The 15230-nt window shown below is 45.8% G+C and overlaps 1 protein-coding gene across 2 annotated transcripts in view; it reads right to left on the bottom strand.

The window, feature by feature from the left end:
• The window catches only part of unc5b (unc-5 netrin receptor B), a 269146-nt gene that overhangs the window by 16686 nt on the left and 237230 nt on the right, over window positions 1-15230 (bottom strand). For both annotated transcript variants that reach the window (XM_043679162.2, XM_087982409.1), the window contains 3 exons: window positions 13988-14075; window positions 5525-5693; window positions 897-1130 (listed from right to left, as the gene is read on the bottom strand). In XM_043679162.2, coding sequence (XP_043535097.1) covers window positions 897-1130; window positions 5525-5693; window positions 13988-14075 — 491 coding nt within the window. The remainder of the gene's footprint in view (window positions 1-896; window positions 1131-5524; window positions 5694-13987; window positions 14076-15230) is intronic.

Here is a 15230-nt window from a genome sequence, read left to right as displayed (position 1 = left end):
AATGCTGCATGAAATCAGAGGGGCAGTTTCAAACTGAAGTTATCGAAATCATATAGAGTCATAGAGATGTACAGCATGGAAACAGACCCTTCGGTCCAACCTGTCCATGCTGACCAGATATCCCAACCCAATCTAGTCCCACCTGCCAGCACCCGGCCCATATCCCTCCAAACCCTTCCTATTCATATACCCATCCAAATGCCTCTTAAATGTTGCAATTGTACCAGCCTCTATCACTTCCTCTGGCAGCTCATTCCATACACGTACCACCCTCTGTGTGAAAAAGTTGCCCCTTAGGTCTTTTTTATATCTTTCCCCTCTCACCCCAAACCTATGCCCTTTAGTTCTGGACTCCCCCACCCCAGGGAAGAGACTTTGTCTATTTATCCTATCCATGCCCCCCATAATTTTGTAAACCTCTATAAGGTCACCCCTCAGCCTCCGACGCTCCAGGGAAAACAGCCCCAGCATGTTCAGCCTCCCCCCTGTAGCTCAGATTCTCCAACCCTGGCAACAGCCTTGTAAATCTTTTCTGAACCCTTTCAAGTTTCACAACATCTTTCCGACAGGAAGGAGACCAGAATTGCACGCAATATTCCAACAGTGGCCTAACCAATGTCCTGTACAGCCACAACATGACCTCCCAACTCCTCTACTCAATATCTGGAAGCAAAACCAGAAATCGCTAGAAAAGCATCTGTGCAGAGAAATCAGAGTTAACATTTCAGGTTGGGTGACCCTTCCCCAGGTTAGTTAACTCAGTATCTGGAAGGTTTTAAATCCCTGAGAACGTGTCTATTGTGTGACACTACAAAACACACAATGATAAAAGAGAGGATCACTGTCATGTCGAAAGCTGAGCATGGGTGCGGAGGAGTTTACAATATAACCGATACCTTTAAAGCATCTGGAGTGTCGTCCACACAGTACACTTTAAGGCTGTACTCCAGAGATGTGCATGAGATGGGTGCAAATATGGCGAGCTGGAGTCTTTTAACGGCTGACCTGGAGGCAGACTCTCCCACGAGGGCATACGTGCCCAATTGGTCAAGCAAAACGTGGCAGGACTGGGGGTCCAGCTGACAGTAGCAGGGGGTATTTAAATTCTCCTCTTCCAGTGTCACCACCTCCTGAAGAGCAAAACAGAGAGGGAGAGAGAGAGAGAAATAAAAAAGTCAGGAGTGAACAGCCAATGACAAAGCTCCCCCTTGGAGCTTTGGGCAATGGTCCTCGCGTGATTACTTGACAACAGAATAATTAGCCACTCTGTTATTCTTCTGCAGGGAGTTAGCTGCAAATTTCTCCAAATTAAGGGAGAGACAAACCTGGACAGTTAGCTCCATGATCACCAACAACAAATTATAACACCTTTGACACAGTAAAATGTGCTTCACTGGAGGTTTACCAAATCGAATTTGTCACCGAGCTCCATTGGGAGATATTCAGACAAAGGCCTGAAAGATTGGTCAAACAGGAAGGCGTTTCGGAGTGTTCTGTAATCCCAAGGCCCAGGCAAATACTCCGAGGAGATGGAAGCAAAATTCTACAGACGCTGGAAATCGGAAACTAAAGCATAAAATGCTGGAGAAACTCTGCAGGTCTGGCAGCATCTGCAGACTCAGAAACAGAGCACTGAGAAAGAGCTGTATTGGACTCAAAACATTAACTCTGCTTCTGTCTGCACAGACCTGCTGAGTTTCTCCAGCAATTTCTGCTCTTATTTCAGAACTGTCGTATTCGCAGTATTTTGCTTTTATCTGCCATCCTCACTTGGTCTGGCCTACACGTGACTCCAGATCCACTCTGCTGTGGTTGACCCCAGACTCGCAGCAATGGGGTTGACCCCAGACTCGCAGCAATGGAGTTGACCCCAGACTCACAGCAATGGTATTGACCCAGACTCTTAGCAGTGGGGTCGACCCCAGACTCTCAGCAATGGTATTGACCCCAGACTCACAGCAATGGGGTCGACCCTAGACTCACAGCAATGGAGTTGACCCCAGACTCACAGCAATGGTATTGACCAGACTCTTAGCAGTGGGGTCGACCCCAGACTCTCAGCAATGGTATTGACCCAGACTCTTAGCAATGGGGTTGACCCCAGACTCACAGCAATGGGGTTGACCCCAGACTCACAGCAATGGGGTTGACCCCAGACGCACAGCCATCGGATTGACCTAGACTCTTAGCAATGGTGTTGACCCCAGACTCGCAGCAATGAGGTTGATCCCAGACTCACAGCAATGGGGTTGACCCCAGACTCACAGCAATGAGGTTGACCCCAGACGCACAGCAATGGGATTGACCTAGACTCTTAGCAGTGGGGTTGACCCCAGACTCACAGCAATGGGGTTGACCCCAGACTCACAGCAATGGGGTTGACCCCAGACTCACAGCAATGGGGTTGATCCCAGACTCACAGCAATGGGGTTGATCCCAGACTCACAGCAATGGGGTTGCCTCTTGATGGCCCTTTGAAGAGCTTGGGCAAACCACTCAGTTCAAGGAAACTGAGGGACAATCAACAAATTCTGGCCTTGCCAGTGACGACACATTGCATAAAAGAAAAACTTATAAACACCAATTGCTCATTGGGGAAATCTGATGCAGCTCTTTACAATTAGCTTTGTTCATTAGCATTACAATAGTGTCCAGTCCAATCAATTGAACAGCAATCAGTCCAGGCAATGTCTATAATCTTCAGACATTGTTTCTATTGTGTGTGTAACCTGGCATCAACCTGACAAAGACGGAAGTCAAAAAGCTTGAACAAAATGGGAGTATTTTTATTCTCAGACATAGATTTGACATTATCACAAGCCAAACTTTGTTTAGATTTTTTCTTCATTTAAAGAGGCTGCAGCAACAATGGACTGGAATCGTGGGCATGATTAAGGGTCAGAATGGTGTGTTGTTTTTATTCATTTGTGGGATGTAGGTATCGCTGGCTGGGCCAGCATTTATTGCCTGTTCCTAGTTGCCCCTTGAGAAACTGGTGGTGAACTGTCTCCTTCAACCGTTACCATTCACCTGCTCTACAGCCATCACAATGAACGCAGAAATAACACAAAAAACTGTAGATGCAGGAGATCTGAAACCACTGCTGGGGAGACTCAGCAGATCTGGCAGCGTGGCAGAGATAATGTTGCGAGTCCCGTGACCTGTTACTGGATAGGTTCTTGAGTATCAAGGGGATTAAGGGTTACAGGGAGAATGGGATTGAGAAACCTATTAGCCATGGTTGGATGGCAGAGCAGACTCAATGAGCTGAATGGCCTAACTTCTGCTTGTATGTCTTGTGACCTATATTCTGAGCTTGACGGGACTCAAAACATCAACTCTGTTTCTCTCTCCACAGACACTGCCAGGCCTGCTAAGTTTCTCTAGCACTCCCTGTTCTTGTACACTTAAAGCAGAAGGAGTCTGCCCTGCTCAAACCAAAGCCCTGTCATCTCACCGGATGGTTCTTGGAATCATGTCTCATATTCCAGAAAGACAAAATTTTGAATGCATTTTTTTGTCTAACCCTAATCCAAGAATTAATTTTATCCTTCGATTGCAGTTGGTCTTTCCCTCCATTCAGAGAATCGCTAGTGTGGAAACAGGCCCTTCGGCCCAACAAGTCCACACTGACTCTCTGGAGAGTAACCCACCCAGACCCATTCGCCTACCGTATTATCCTACATTTACCCCTGACTAATGCACCTAACCTACACAACCCTGAACAATTTAGCATGGCCAATCCACCTGACCTGCACATCTTTGGATAATGGGAGGAAACCCGCACAGACATGGGGAGAATGTGCAAACTCCACACAGACAGTCAGACAGTCACCCGAGGCTGGAATCGAACCTGGGACCTTGGTGCTGTGAGGCAGCAATGCTAACCACTGAGCCACCATGCTGCCCATTATTTTTATTAATTTGTGGGACAGTTATTGACTGCCCTAATTGCCCCTTTACAAGGTGGTGGTGAATTGCTTTCTTGAACCACTGCAGGGTAGACCCACAATATTGTTAGTTGTCGGATTTTGACCCAGCGACACTGAAGGAATGGTGATATATTTTCAAGTCAGGATGCTGTGGGACTTGGAGGGGAACTTGCAGGGGGTGTAACAATCATCAATGACAACTCACAGAGTAAGTTCACTGGGCCGAATGGCCTCCTGGGCTGTAATGATTCTGTAAAGTCAGCAAACAAAACAGAACTGAACTATTACCCCTGAGTATTATTGCAATAATTTCCCTTGGGGACATTTCTTCAGGCGAGCCTTTTCAGCTACCTTCAGTACATTGTCTGAGAGGGATGCACTACAGTAACTCACTCAGGGTCCTCCAACTGCACCTTCCAAACCCACAAACACTTCCATCGGGAAGGACAAGGGCAGCAAGTACATGGGGACACCAGCACCTTCAAGTTCACCTCCGAGCCACTCACCATCCTGACTTGGAAATATATCGGCATTCCTTCAGTGTCGTTGGGTCAAAGTCCTGGAATCCCCTCCCTAAGGGCGTTTTGAGTCAACCCACAGCACATGGCCAGTTCATGAAGGCAGCTCACCTCCACCTTCCCAATGGCAACTGGGGACGTAATAAATGCTGGACCAGCCTGAGATGCCCACATTCCAGGAATGGATACAGATTAGGGCAGGAGAGAGGGTGGCTCAGTGGTTAGCATTGCTGCCTCACAGCACCAGGGTCCCAGGTTTGATTCCAGCCTCGGGCACCTGCCTGTGTGGAGTTTGCACATTCTCCCAGTGTCTGCGTGGGTTTCCTCCCACAATCCAAAGATGTACAGGTCAGGTAAATTGGCCATGCTAAATTGTCCATAGTGTTAGGTGCATTAGTCAGAGGGTCTGGATGGGTTACTTTTCGGAGGGTCGGTGTTGACTGGTTGGGCCAAAGGGTCTGCTTCCACACTGTAGGGAATCTAATGAGACCAAGTGCATTCGAGGGTAAAATTAATTCTTGGATTAGGCTTAGGTGTAAAAGAAATTCCTAATTTTATCTTTCTGGATTATGAGTCCTGAGTCCTCACCGGCCCCTCCAACTGGCAGGGCGTTGCTTCAACAGGTGGGCTGGCTTAGATGTGTTGGCATCACATCCGCACTCCGCCAACGTTCATGAGGTGATGGTGACACAGTTGGTAATGTAGTCACTCAATCCAGTGCTCCGAGAGCATGGGTTCAAATCCCATGAGCTTGAGGAATTTTACATCAGTTCAAATTAACTGGAATTGGCAGTGAGTGACCATGATAGATGACAGCCCAACAATTCAAATGAAACACTCTTCGTTATTAAACCTCTTCCACTTCTGTCATTGCCAGGCATATCACACACAACAAAAACAGTGTCTGAAAGTTGCTGCTTGTTGCTGATGATGAGCCATAGCTCCAGAGCCTTCAGGGATGGGGAATAAGTGCAGTCAGATCCCACAAATGAATCAACAAAAGGGTATTATGAAGAGGGTGCTGGACTTGGGGATCGTCTGCGAGAGGGCTTCGCTGGGTCCTTGTGTTCTTACCTCCCATGCCGCCTGGTGAGTCTGTGTCTTGAATTTAATGGTCCAGTCAGATCCGCAGATGTCTGCACAGTGAGGGATACTGAGGACAACAGGCCGACACAACAACATGCCCGTTGGGCCACATGTCACCATTGGACTCAGGACCGTCTGTGAACCTTCAGATGGGGGCCTTAATGGGAAGACAATAATAAGAGAATTCCTCAATCATCACTGGAAACAAAACCTCCATCCTTATGGCTCTGATAAAAGGGGTTAGATTAACACATGCATACCAATAGTTGACACCGTCTTTGAATAAGTGCTCTCATTATTAAAATGGAGATGGGGTCTCATTTCTCCCATTAGTCTGTGTTGCCCAAAAGCGGTGGAGGTGGGGTTACTGAATTTATTCGAAGCTGAGTTTGATCGAGTTTTGGTAAGACAAGGGACTTCAGGGTTAATGGAGGGAAGTGCAGTTGAGGCCACAAGAAGATCAGCCATGACCTCATTGAATGGGGCAGCAGGCTTGAGGGGCCGAATGGACTACACTTGCTCCTGGTTCTTCTGTTCCCAATTAGGTGCCTGCAGCTGACAGCAGTGGACAAAATAAAACCTGATAGCAAGACAACGTCAAGTCAAGATATAAACGTGCCAATTCAACATGGAAATCAGTTCAGGAATCATTCAAATCTGGACCCTGCCATCACCAGACATGCTGAGCTGAGGAGTGTCGATACTTTCAAAAGTCCATCACCACCTGCTAGTTTCCCTCCAAACCCTTCAATGTTCTGACTCGGATATCTATTGCTGTTCCCTGACTGTCGCTGAATCAAAATCCTAAACTCCATCCCTACCATCATTGTGGGTCATCCTACAACATGTGGGCTACAACAGTTCAAGAAGACAGCTCACCATCACTTTCTCAAGGGAAGGGACATGTGCCAAATGCTGGCCCCACCACACACACCCACATCTTACCGATGAAGTTGGAAACTGCCAAACATAAATGGGAAGAGAGCGAACAGAAAGATACACTGAAAGACCAGAGTAAATGGATTGTGAGGAATCTCATGTGGAATATTAAGTCCAGCACTGGCTAGTTCAGCTTAGACTGACATGTGACATTCCTGCCACACAAATGCCAGGCAATGACCATCCCCAATAAGAGACAATCTAACTACCACCCCTTGGCAGTCAATAATGTTACCATCACTGAAACCGCCATTATCAACATCCTCGGGGTTACCATTGACCAGAATTTGAACTGCACTGGCCACATAAACACAGTGGCTGCAAGAGCAGGTCAGAGGCTGGGAATTCTGCAGCGAGTAACTCACCTCCTGACTCTCCAAAGCCTGTCCACCATCAACAAGGCACAAGTCAGGAGTGTGATGCTATACACCCCAATTACCTGGATGGGTGCAGCTCCAAAAAAACTCTCAAGAAGCTTGACACTATCCAGGACAAAGCAACCCAATGACTGGCACCACATCCACAAAATTACCCACACTCCCCATCACCAGCACTCAGTACCAGCAGTGTGTACTATCTACAAGATGCATTGCAGAAATTCACCAAAGATCCTCAGACAACACCTTCCAAACCCACGACGACTTCTTTCTAGAAGAACACGGGCAGCAGATACATGGGAACACCACCCCTTGCAAGTTCCCCTCCCAGCCACTCACTGCCCTGACTTGGAAATATATCACTGTTCCTTCATTGTCATTGGGTCAAAATCCTGGAATTCTCTCTCGAATGGTATTGTGGGTCAACCATGGACTGCAGCAATACAAGAAGGGAGCTCACCACCACCTTCTCAAGGGACAGGCAGTAAACATGGGCCTAGCCAATCATACACGTGTTCAACAAACAAATTTAAAAAGCAGAATGACTTTTTTCCACAAGTTGCCAGATATTAACGCAAATCTACATTGTGCGTGAACATATTTGGCTGACATGCCACTTTAACACTGGCATAAGTCTACTGCTTTCGGTGAAGTAAGACTGTGCTAAAGTTCTGGGCCTGTGGGGGACAGCGACACAGGTCCATTGCATGTTTGTCCATTTGCTCAGTTACCTCGAGCTCACAATAAACTAAGTTTATAATGGATGTTGCCACAAGGGGGCAGCAATGTCCTTCCCAGAAGCACCATTGGAAACCTCCCCAACAATTTTTTTGTCAAATGTGTCAATGCCTCTGGACCCATTAATGCAGCCTTTCCCTTGGTTTGGACAGGGGTTCTTGTGGTATCATGGTAGCTTCCCTATCTCTGAACCAGGAGCTCTGGGTTCAAGAAGGTTGTAGAAACATCTCTGATCTGGTTGATGCAAATAGATCTACCAGGATTCAGTGTGACCCAGGAAGATCCATCCTGAGTATTATTCAATCGAGAAACACACCTCACGTGTTCACACCTGGGAGGAACGAACGCATGGTCTATAATGAGAGGTGGGTTCTCCGAGGAGCTTCCAAGAGGCAATGGGACGGTTCTTGATGGGACCAGATTTGCAGGGCATTGTGAATCAGGCTGCTCTGTCAAATGCTGTCTCAGTGAAGACAGGCTGAATGGCCTGCTTCCACATGGCAGGGATTCTATGAATAAGTCACTGAGAGAGCTCCTGGTGAGTGGCAAAATGGAATCATAATTCTGACTCAGAATGGCAACATGTTAAAGGAGGTGCCCATGTCGCTGAGTGAGCAGGACGCCTGTATTTGGATCAGAAGGTTATGAGCTCAGTAGCTGCATGCGAAAAGCTGGAAAGCACGGAGGGAATGCAGCACAGTTGGGGAAGCTGCCTTTTAAAGGAGTTGTCAAGCCAAAGCCCAACCTACTCTGTTCATGTAGAAGTGACCATGGTAACATAAAAACAGAGAACTGTGGGATGCTGGAAATCTGAAAGAGAAAGTGCTGGAGAAACTCAGCAGGTCTGGCTGCATCTGTGGAGAGACAAACAGAGTTAACATTTTGAGTCCAGTGGCCCTCCTTCAGAATGCAAGATACTGCCAGACCTGCTGAGTTTCTCTAGAAATTTCTGTTTACGTTACTATGGTGTTGTTTTGAAGGACAGCAACAGGAGTTCTCCCTAGTGCAGTGCCTGATAATTACCCCTCAACTGACATCACAAAAGTATGATGATCTAGCCGTGGTGACATTGTTTTTGGGATCTTGCTGTGTGCAGGTTGGCTGCTACGCTTGCCACATGACAACTTCAAAGGGTTATTTCAGTCACTGTACGATATGGCTTTGGGATGTCCTCAAGCCACAAAAGGTGCTATCTAAATTCTCTTTCTTCACGAGAAATCATTTGTCAAATACAGGCCCTGCCACTTGTTAATCAAGACTTGTAAGTCTCGGTCAGTGTCCTATGGCTTAACCAGTCACAAACAGAGTTATACTTTGCTCATGGGCAGGTGAAGACATTTTGGGAATTCATGTGTGTATTTGTTAACACATTCTCCATCCTCTTCTTGTCAAACAAGAAATTAGAATGCGTGCAGGACTATTTCCTTTTTGATTGACTGTCTGCCAGACTTTCCAGATGAAGGGCTTATGTCTGAAATGTTGACTCCCTCGCTTCTCGGATGTTGCCTGACCTGCTGTGCTTTTCCAGTACCACCCTCTCGACTCTGATCTCTAGCATCTGCAGTCCTCACTTTTTCCTGTCTGCCAAACCATTGTTTCCATTCTCCATTTAGGTGGGAGGAAGTTGCTTGTCTAAGAATTATCAGAGACAAAGAAACTGCAGATGCTGGAATCCAAAGCAGACAGGTAGGAGGCTGGAAGAACACAGCAAGCCAGGCAGCATCAGGAGGTGAGAAGTCGGTATTTCAGGTGGAACTTTTCTTCAGGACTTCCGAAATATTTACACCCAAAACGTTGACTCCTCCACCTCCTGATGCTGCCTGGCCTGCTGTGTTCTTCCAGCATCCTGACCGTCTACTTTGGATTCCAACTTCACAGAACATTCCTGACTGAGAATACTGTGTCCATTGTTCTCCCTGAGGAACAGGCAGATGCTCCTTAATCGAGGTGAAGGAGATAATGAGGAACATCTCCAACATGGTGGACTGAGAGTAGTATGGCTCCTCAGATCCAGGCTTATTTCTAGAGTTAATTCTACATTTCTTAGAAATACACAAACAAGAAATGTCTGAAGGGATATGAATCAAGGTGGGCCTAGTTTAGTTTGGGATTATGGTCAGCTGGACTGGTTGGATCGAAGTCTGTTTCCATGCTGTGCAACTTTATGACCCATAGAATCCCTACACTATGGAAGCAGGCCATTCAGCCCAATGAATCTATACCAATCCACCGAAGAGCAACCCATCTAAACCCACTCCATCCCATCCCCATAACCCTGCATTTCCCATGGTTAACCCACCTAACCTGCACATCTTGGACTGTGGTGACACCTGGAGGAAACCCACGCAGACACGGGGAGAACGTGCAAACTTCACTTAAAGTCACCCGAGGCTGGATTTGAATCCGGGTCCCCAGCGCTGTGAGGCAGCAGTGTAACCACTGAACCCACTGTGCCGACACTATAACTTATTCTCATGAGGAGTTTACATGTTCAGGTAAATTATTTGAAATTATTCAAGAAAAGACATACATGGAGGTACAGGGCGAAGCCAAGTCTTTGGAAATTGCTGAAGAAATATGAGATCAGGGATCTTGAGATATAAGCATTCTGAGCTAATCACACACCCATCATCCTGAAACCCCATTCTAAGTTATTGTCTTGCTTTCGTTACAGGATATTTCTGAGCTTCCAGACAAATTGTGGTACAGGTTTAATTATTTTATGCACCTGGTATGTCTCCAGGGGCACTAAACAGCACACTGGGTTTGGTACCTAACATGTTGCTGAATTAGATAAATAAACCTACATTGTAATAAACAGTGAGAATAAATATTGCTGCTGATTTAACTTGCAGGCTTAAAATTTCTTGTAACAAGTTTGTCACCCTGACTATTTTTAATAAGTAGGCAGAAGTTCAGTTTATGCTAATTGAGTTAATTTATTTTATCAAAATGGGGAAGAACCTGGTATCGGGGTATCATGGTGGCTCAGTGGTTAGCACCTGCTGCCTCACAGCACCAGGGAGCCAGGTTTGATTCTAGCCTCGGGTATCTGTCTGTCTGTGTGGAGTTTGCACATTCTCCCTGTGTCTGCGTGAGTTTCCTCCGGGTGCTCTGGTTTCCTCCCACAGTCCAAAGATGTGCAGGTCGGGTGAATTGGCCACGCTACATTACCCCATAGTGTTAGATGCATTAGTCAGAGGGAAATGGGTCTGAATGGGTTACTCTCTGGAGGGTTGGTGTGGACTTGTTGGGCCGAAGGGCCTGTTTCCTCACTGTAGGGAATCAAATCGAGAAAAAAACTTCAAGGTTAGCATAAAGGTTTGTAGCTCGGGTGCTGGTTGTCACGTTTGTGGGTATGCTGGCTGAATTGGGAAGTTGATTTGCAGATGTTTTGTTCCCCTGTCTAGGTGACATCTTCAGTGCTTTGGAGCCTCCTGTGAAGCGCTGCTGCACTGGGGTCTTCTAAAACTTATTTGGTCCCGTTCGTGCTGCTTCCGGTGGCTGGTTCCAGATGCCTAACAGACAGTTAATGCAAAGAGGATGTGTCACGACTGAACGCGCTAGCCACGCTACCTTATATAAAAACTGTCTCGGAACTGATAGCCAGACTTCTCTGACCATTCGGATTCACAACAGCCCATAATGTGATAGCCACGCTCAGGCAACAACTCACCAGGTCAAAAGACCCGATACCCATCATGTCCAAGACAAACATAATTTACTAGATTCCATGCAAAGGCTGCACAAAACACTATATAGGGCAAACAGGCAGACAACTAGCAATCCGCATCCACAAACACCAACTAGCCACAAAACACCATGACCCGCTTGCCCAGTAACAACACACACAGATGACAAGGTCCACAAATTTGACTGGGACAACACAATGATCATAGGATAAGCTAAACACAGGTCAGCCAGAGAATTTCTAGAAGCATGGCACTCATCCATGGACTCTAATAATAAGCACATTAACCTAGACCCAATGTACAGGCCACTACAATGAACAACCAGAACCAGCCACCGGGAGCAGCAGGAACGCAGCCAAATCAATGCCAGAAGACACAGTACAGAAGCGCTTCACAGGAGGCTCCAAAACATTGAAGATGTCACCTAGACAGGGGACAAAACGTCTGCAAATCAACTTCTCAGCTTGACAAACATACCCACAACTGGGAAAGAACCTGTTGGGCATTAACAACGTGAAGGGAAATTTCAGCCAGAAAATAAATAACGTTACAAATGTTTTACTGTCAGGATGCTGCTTTCTCTTTATTGAGGCCATTCTGTTGTGTTAGTTGGATGGAGGCTACTTGCACAAGAATTATCAGAGGCATGTATAGGCAGATTCACATGGTTTCCCAGCCTATTGTCTTTCTTTCCATTAACTTCAACAGATAAGTCAATCCAAGATTGAATATTGCAATCTCGGAAACTGCACAGCTGTCAACTGGAACTCAGTGCATGAGATTTTTAAAAGCTGCTTGTAAGAAAGACCAGATAATTTCCGTGCAAGGTAGGGGTGCCTCGTACAAGTATGCACTGTTACTATCAAGAAGCCCAAAAAGACCAGAAGACATAGGAGTGGAAGTAAGGCCATTTGGCCAATCGAGCCCACTCCGCCATTCAATCATGGCTGATGGGCATTGATGGGCTGATGACCATAACACACAGGAGTGGAAGTAGTCCCTTCAGCCCATCCAGTCAGGTCTGCCATTCAGTAAGACCCATGCGTGATCTGATAATCCCTAGTTTCATTTTCCTGCCTTTTCCCCATAACCTTTAATTCCCTGCCTTTTAAAACATCGACCTCAGCGTTGAATGAGCTAGCCTTGATAGCCCTCTATGGTAAAGAAATCCACAGATTTACTGAGAAAAAGAAAAATCCTCCTCATCTCTGTCTTGATGTAACTATCATGGAGATTGTAAGCATTGAATATGAGCTAGCAAACACCTTATTGAACAGAAGGGTGTTTTAAAGATATAAATATAAGAATTAGGAGCTGAATAGGTCAGTCAGTCTTCTCAAACCTGCTGGATCATTCAAAAAATTCATGACTGATTAGATCACTCCACATTCCTGTTAACTCCTGATGACAAAAGAGAAATATTAACATTGATACAATATTTACGTTTTACGCAGTAACTGTGTTTCTTCAGTGGAGGAAGATGGGAGGGGAGCTCTCTAGCGGTTGAATTGTATGAATATCTGACCTTCTTGTGATAGTAAAAGGATAAGTGAGATTTCTCAATCGCTCAGATAAAAAAAAACAGAAATTGTTGGAGAAACTCAGCAGGTCTGGCAGCATCTGTGGAGTGAAAGCAGAGTGAACATTTCAAGCTCTCTTTCAACTCAGTTCTGAAGAAAAGTCACTGGATTTGAAATATTAACTCTGCTTTCTCTCCACGATGCTGCCAGAACTGCTGAGTTTCTCCAGCATATACTGTTTTTGTTTCAGATTTACAGCAGTATTTTGTTTTAGTTTATTCTCAATCACTGAGCAGGTTCTGTGCACACATTAACTTCCTGAACCCTACAGGAAGCGATAGGTGAATTATTAATGCAGATTCCTATGCTCAGCTTGAGAAGATATTCTGAAAACTATACATATTGCTTCACCCCTCAAAATGTGCCAATTTTATCATACACAAACATAAACTCTTATACACCATTCACTTGAAATTCATCATTAAATCAGAAAGCAGTCATTTCTCAGCACAATGTATCGGGTACATTTTAATTTGAAAATAGATTGGATATGATATAGAATACCTACAGTGTGGAAACAGGCTCTTCGGCCCAACAAGTCCACACCGACCCTCCAAAGAGTAACCCACCCAGACCCATTCCCTTCCCCAGTTAGCCTATGTTTACCACTGACTAATGCACCTAACCTACACAACCCTGAACACTATGGGGCAATTTATCATGGCCAGTTCACCTAACCTGCACATCTTTGGAGGGAGGAAACCAGAGCACCTGGGGGAAACCCATGCAGACATGGGGCGAATGTGCAAACTCCACACAGACTGACAGTCACCCAAGGCTGGAATCAAACCCGGGTCCCTGGCACTGGCACACTGAGCCACCATGCCACCCCAGTGATCACTGTCACAGTTTGAAAATGAAGACTTTGTAGGGTAAATTATTTTAGAACTCTGAAAGTTTTGAACTTGCGATTGTTACAGTTCAGTGTGAGAATTCCCATGTTTGCTATTTGTTTGGAGGTAACTCTCCAATTTTCTCTTTTGGTTCTGAGCTGTGCTTTACTGTGATCTTTTGGATGAAGTAAGTGGACCCGACAAAGACTGAGGTTGCTGCGTTTTTGCTTTGGTTGGTTACAGTCACCGTGAAAGCTTTGCTTAGATTCACTGTAGGAAGTATGTTACTTACAGCATGTTTTCCCTCTTGTTTATTATCAGGTACATTTCATAGAACTTGCCCTGTGGGATTGCTCCCTGTGGTACCAATAAGCTGACACCTGTTTGGAACAAGAAAGGGAAGGTTGGTAAGTGAAGAGCAGTTGACACAGGTTAGAAAACACACTGCTGCATGTTTGAAGCAAGTGACACTCTCGTCCTTGGAGCTGGAGCTTGTGGGTTCAATTCCTACGTGAGGGATTTGAGCACGTGACCCAGGTTGACACTTTGACTACAGTACTGAGGGAGTGCTTCAGTGTTAGAGATGCTGTCTTTCTGATGTTAAATCGAGACCCTCCAAAGTGGATACAAAGGTTCCCAAAGCATTGTTTTAATCAGTATTTACCCATTAACCAATGTAAAAGAAGCAAATTTATAGAGTCATAGAGATGTACAGCATGGAAACAGACCCTTCGGTCCAACTCATCCATGCTGACCTAAACTGATCCAATCCCATTTACCAGCACTTGGCACATATTCCCATAAGCCCTGATGAAGGACTTTTGCCCGAAATGTCGATTTCCCTGCTCCTCGGATGCTGCCTGACCTGCTGTGCTTTTCCAGCACCACTCTAATCTTGACTCGCATCTGCAGCACCCACTTTTACCCTCTGAACCCTTCCTATTCATATACCCATCGAGGTGCCTTTTAAATATTGCAATTGTACCAGACTCCACCTCTTCCTCTGGCAGCTCATTCTGTACACGCATCACTCTCTGCGTGAAAAAGTTGCCCCTTAGGTCCCTTTTAAATCTTTCCCCTCTCACCCCAAACCCTCTAGATCTGGATTCCCTCACCCTATGGAAAAGACCTTGGCTATTCACCCTTTCCTTCCCCCTCATGATTTTATAAATCGCTATAAGGGGGGTCATCCCTCAGCCTCTGATACTCTGGGTGAAAATCTGGTTTATTTCCTTGCTGTTTCTGGGGAATTTGCTGGGGACATAGACCCTAACTCATACCTGTATCTCACTTCAAAAAATATCCCATTGGATGGAAAGCAATCTGGCTACAAAAGCCCCTGCACAACTACAGGACTTTTTCCTACCATTTTAACCATATGGTACAGATGAGGCCCTTTGGCCCATTGAGCCTGCACTGACAAAACGATTCTAAATCTACACGAGTCCCACTTTCCAGCAATTGGCTTAAAGAGAATGACATTTTAAATGCTTATCCAAGCAGAGTTTAAAGGTTTTGTGGTTTCCCTGTCTCAA

Source organism: Chiloscyllium plagiosum, unplaced genomic scaffold, assembly GCF_037043375.1.
Source record: "Chiloscyllium plagiosum isolate Xiang-an unplaced genomic scaffold, Cpla_swu_hap1 HiC_scaffold_43, whole genome shotgun sequence".
Lineage (NCBI taxonomy): Eukaryota > Metazoa > Chordata > Chondrichthyes > Orectolobiformes > Hemiscylliidae > Chiloscyllium > Chiloscyllium plagiosum.
Note: the sequence above shows the minus strand (reverse complement) of the source record. Positions and strands in the feature narration are given on the sequence as shown.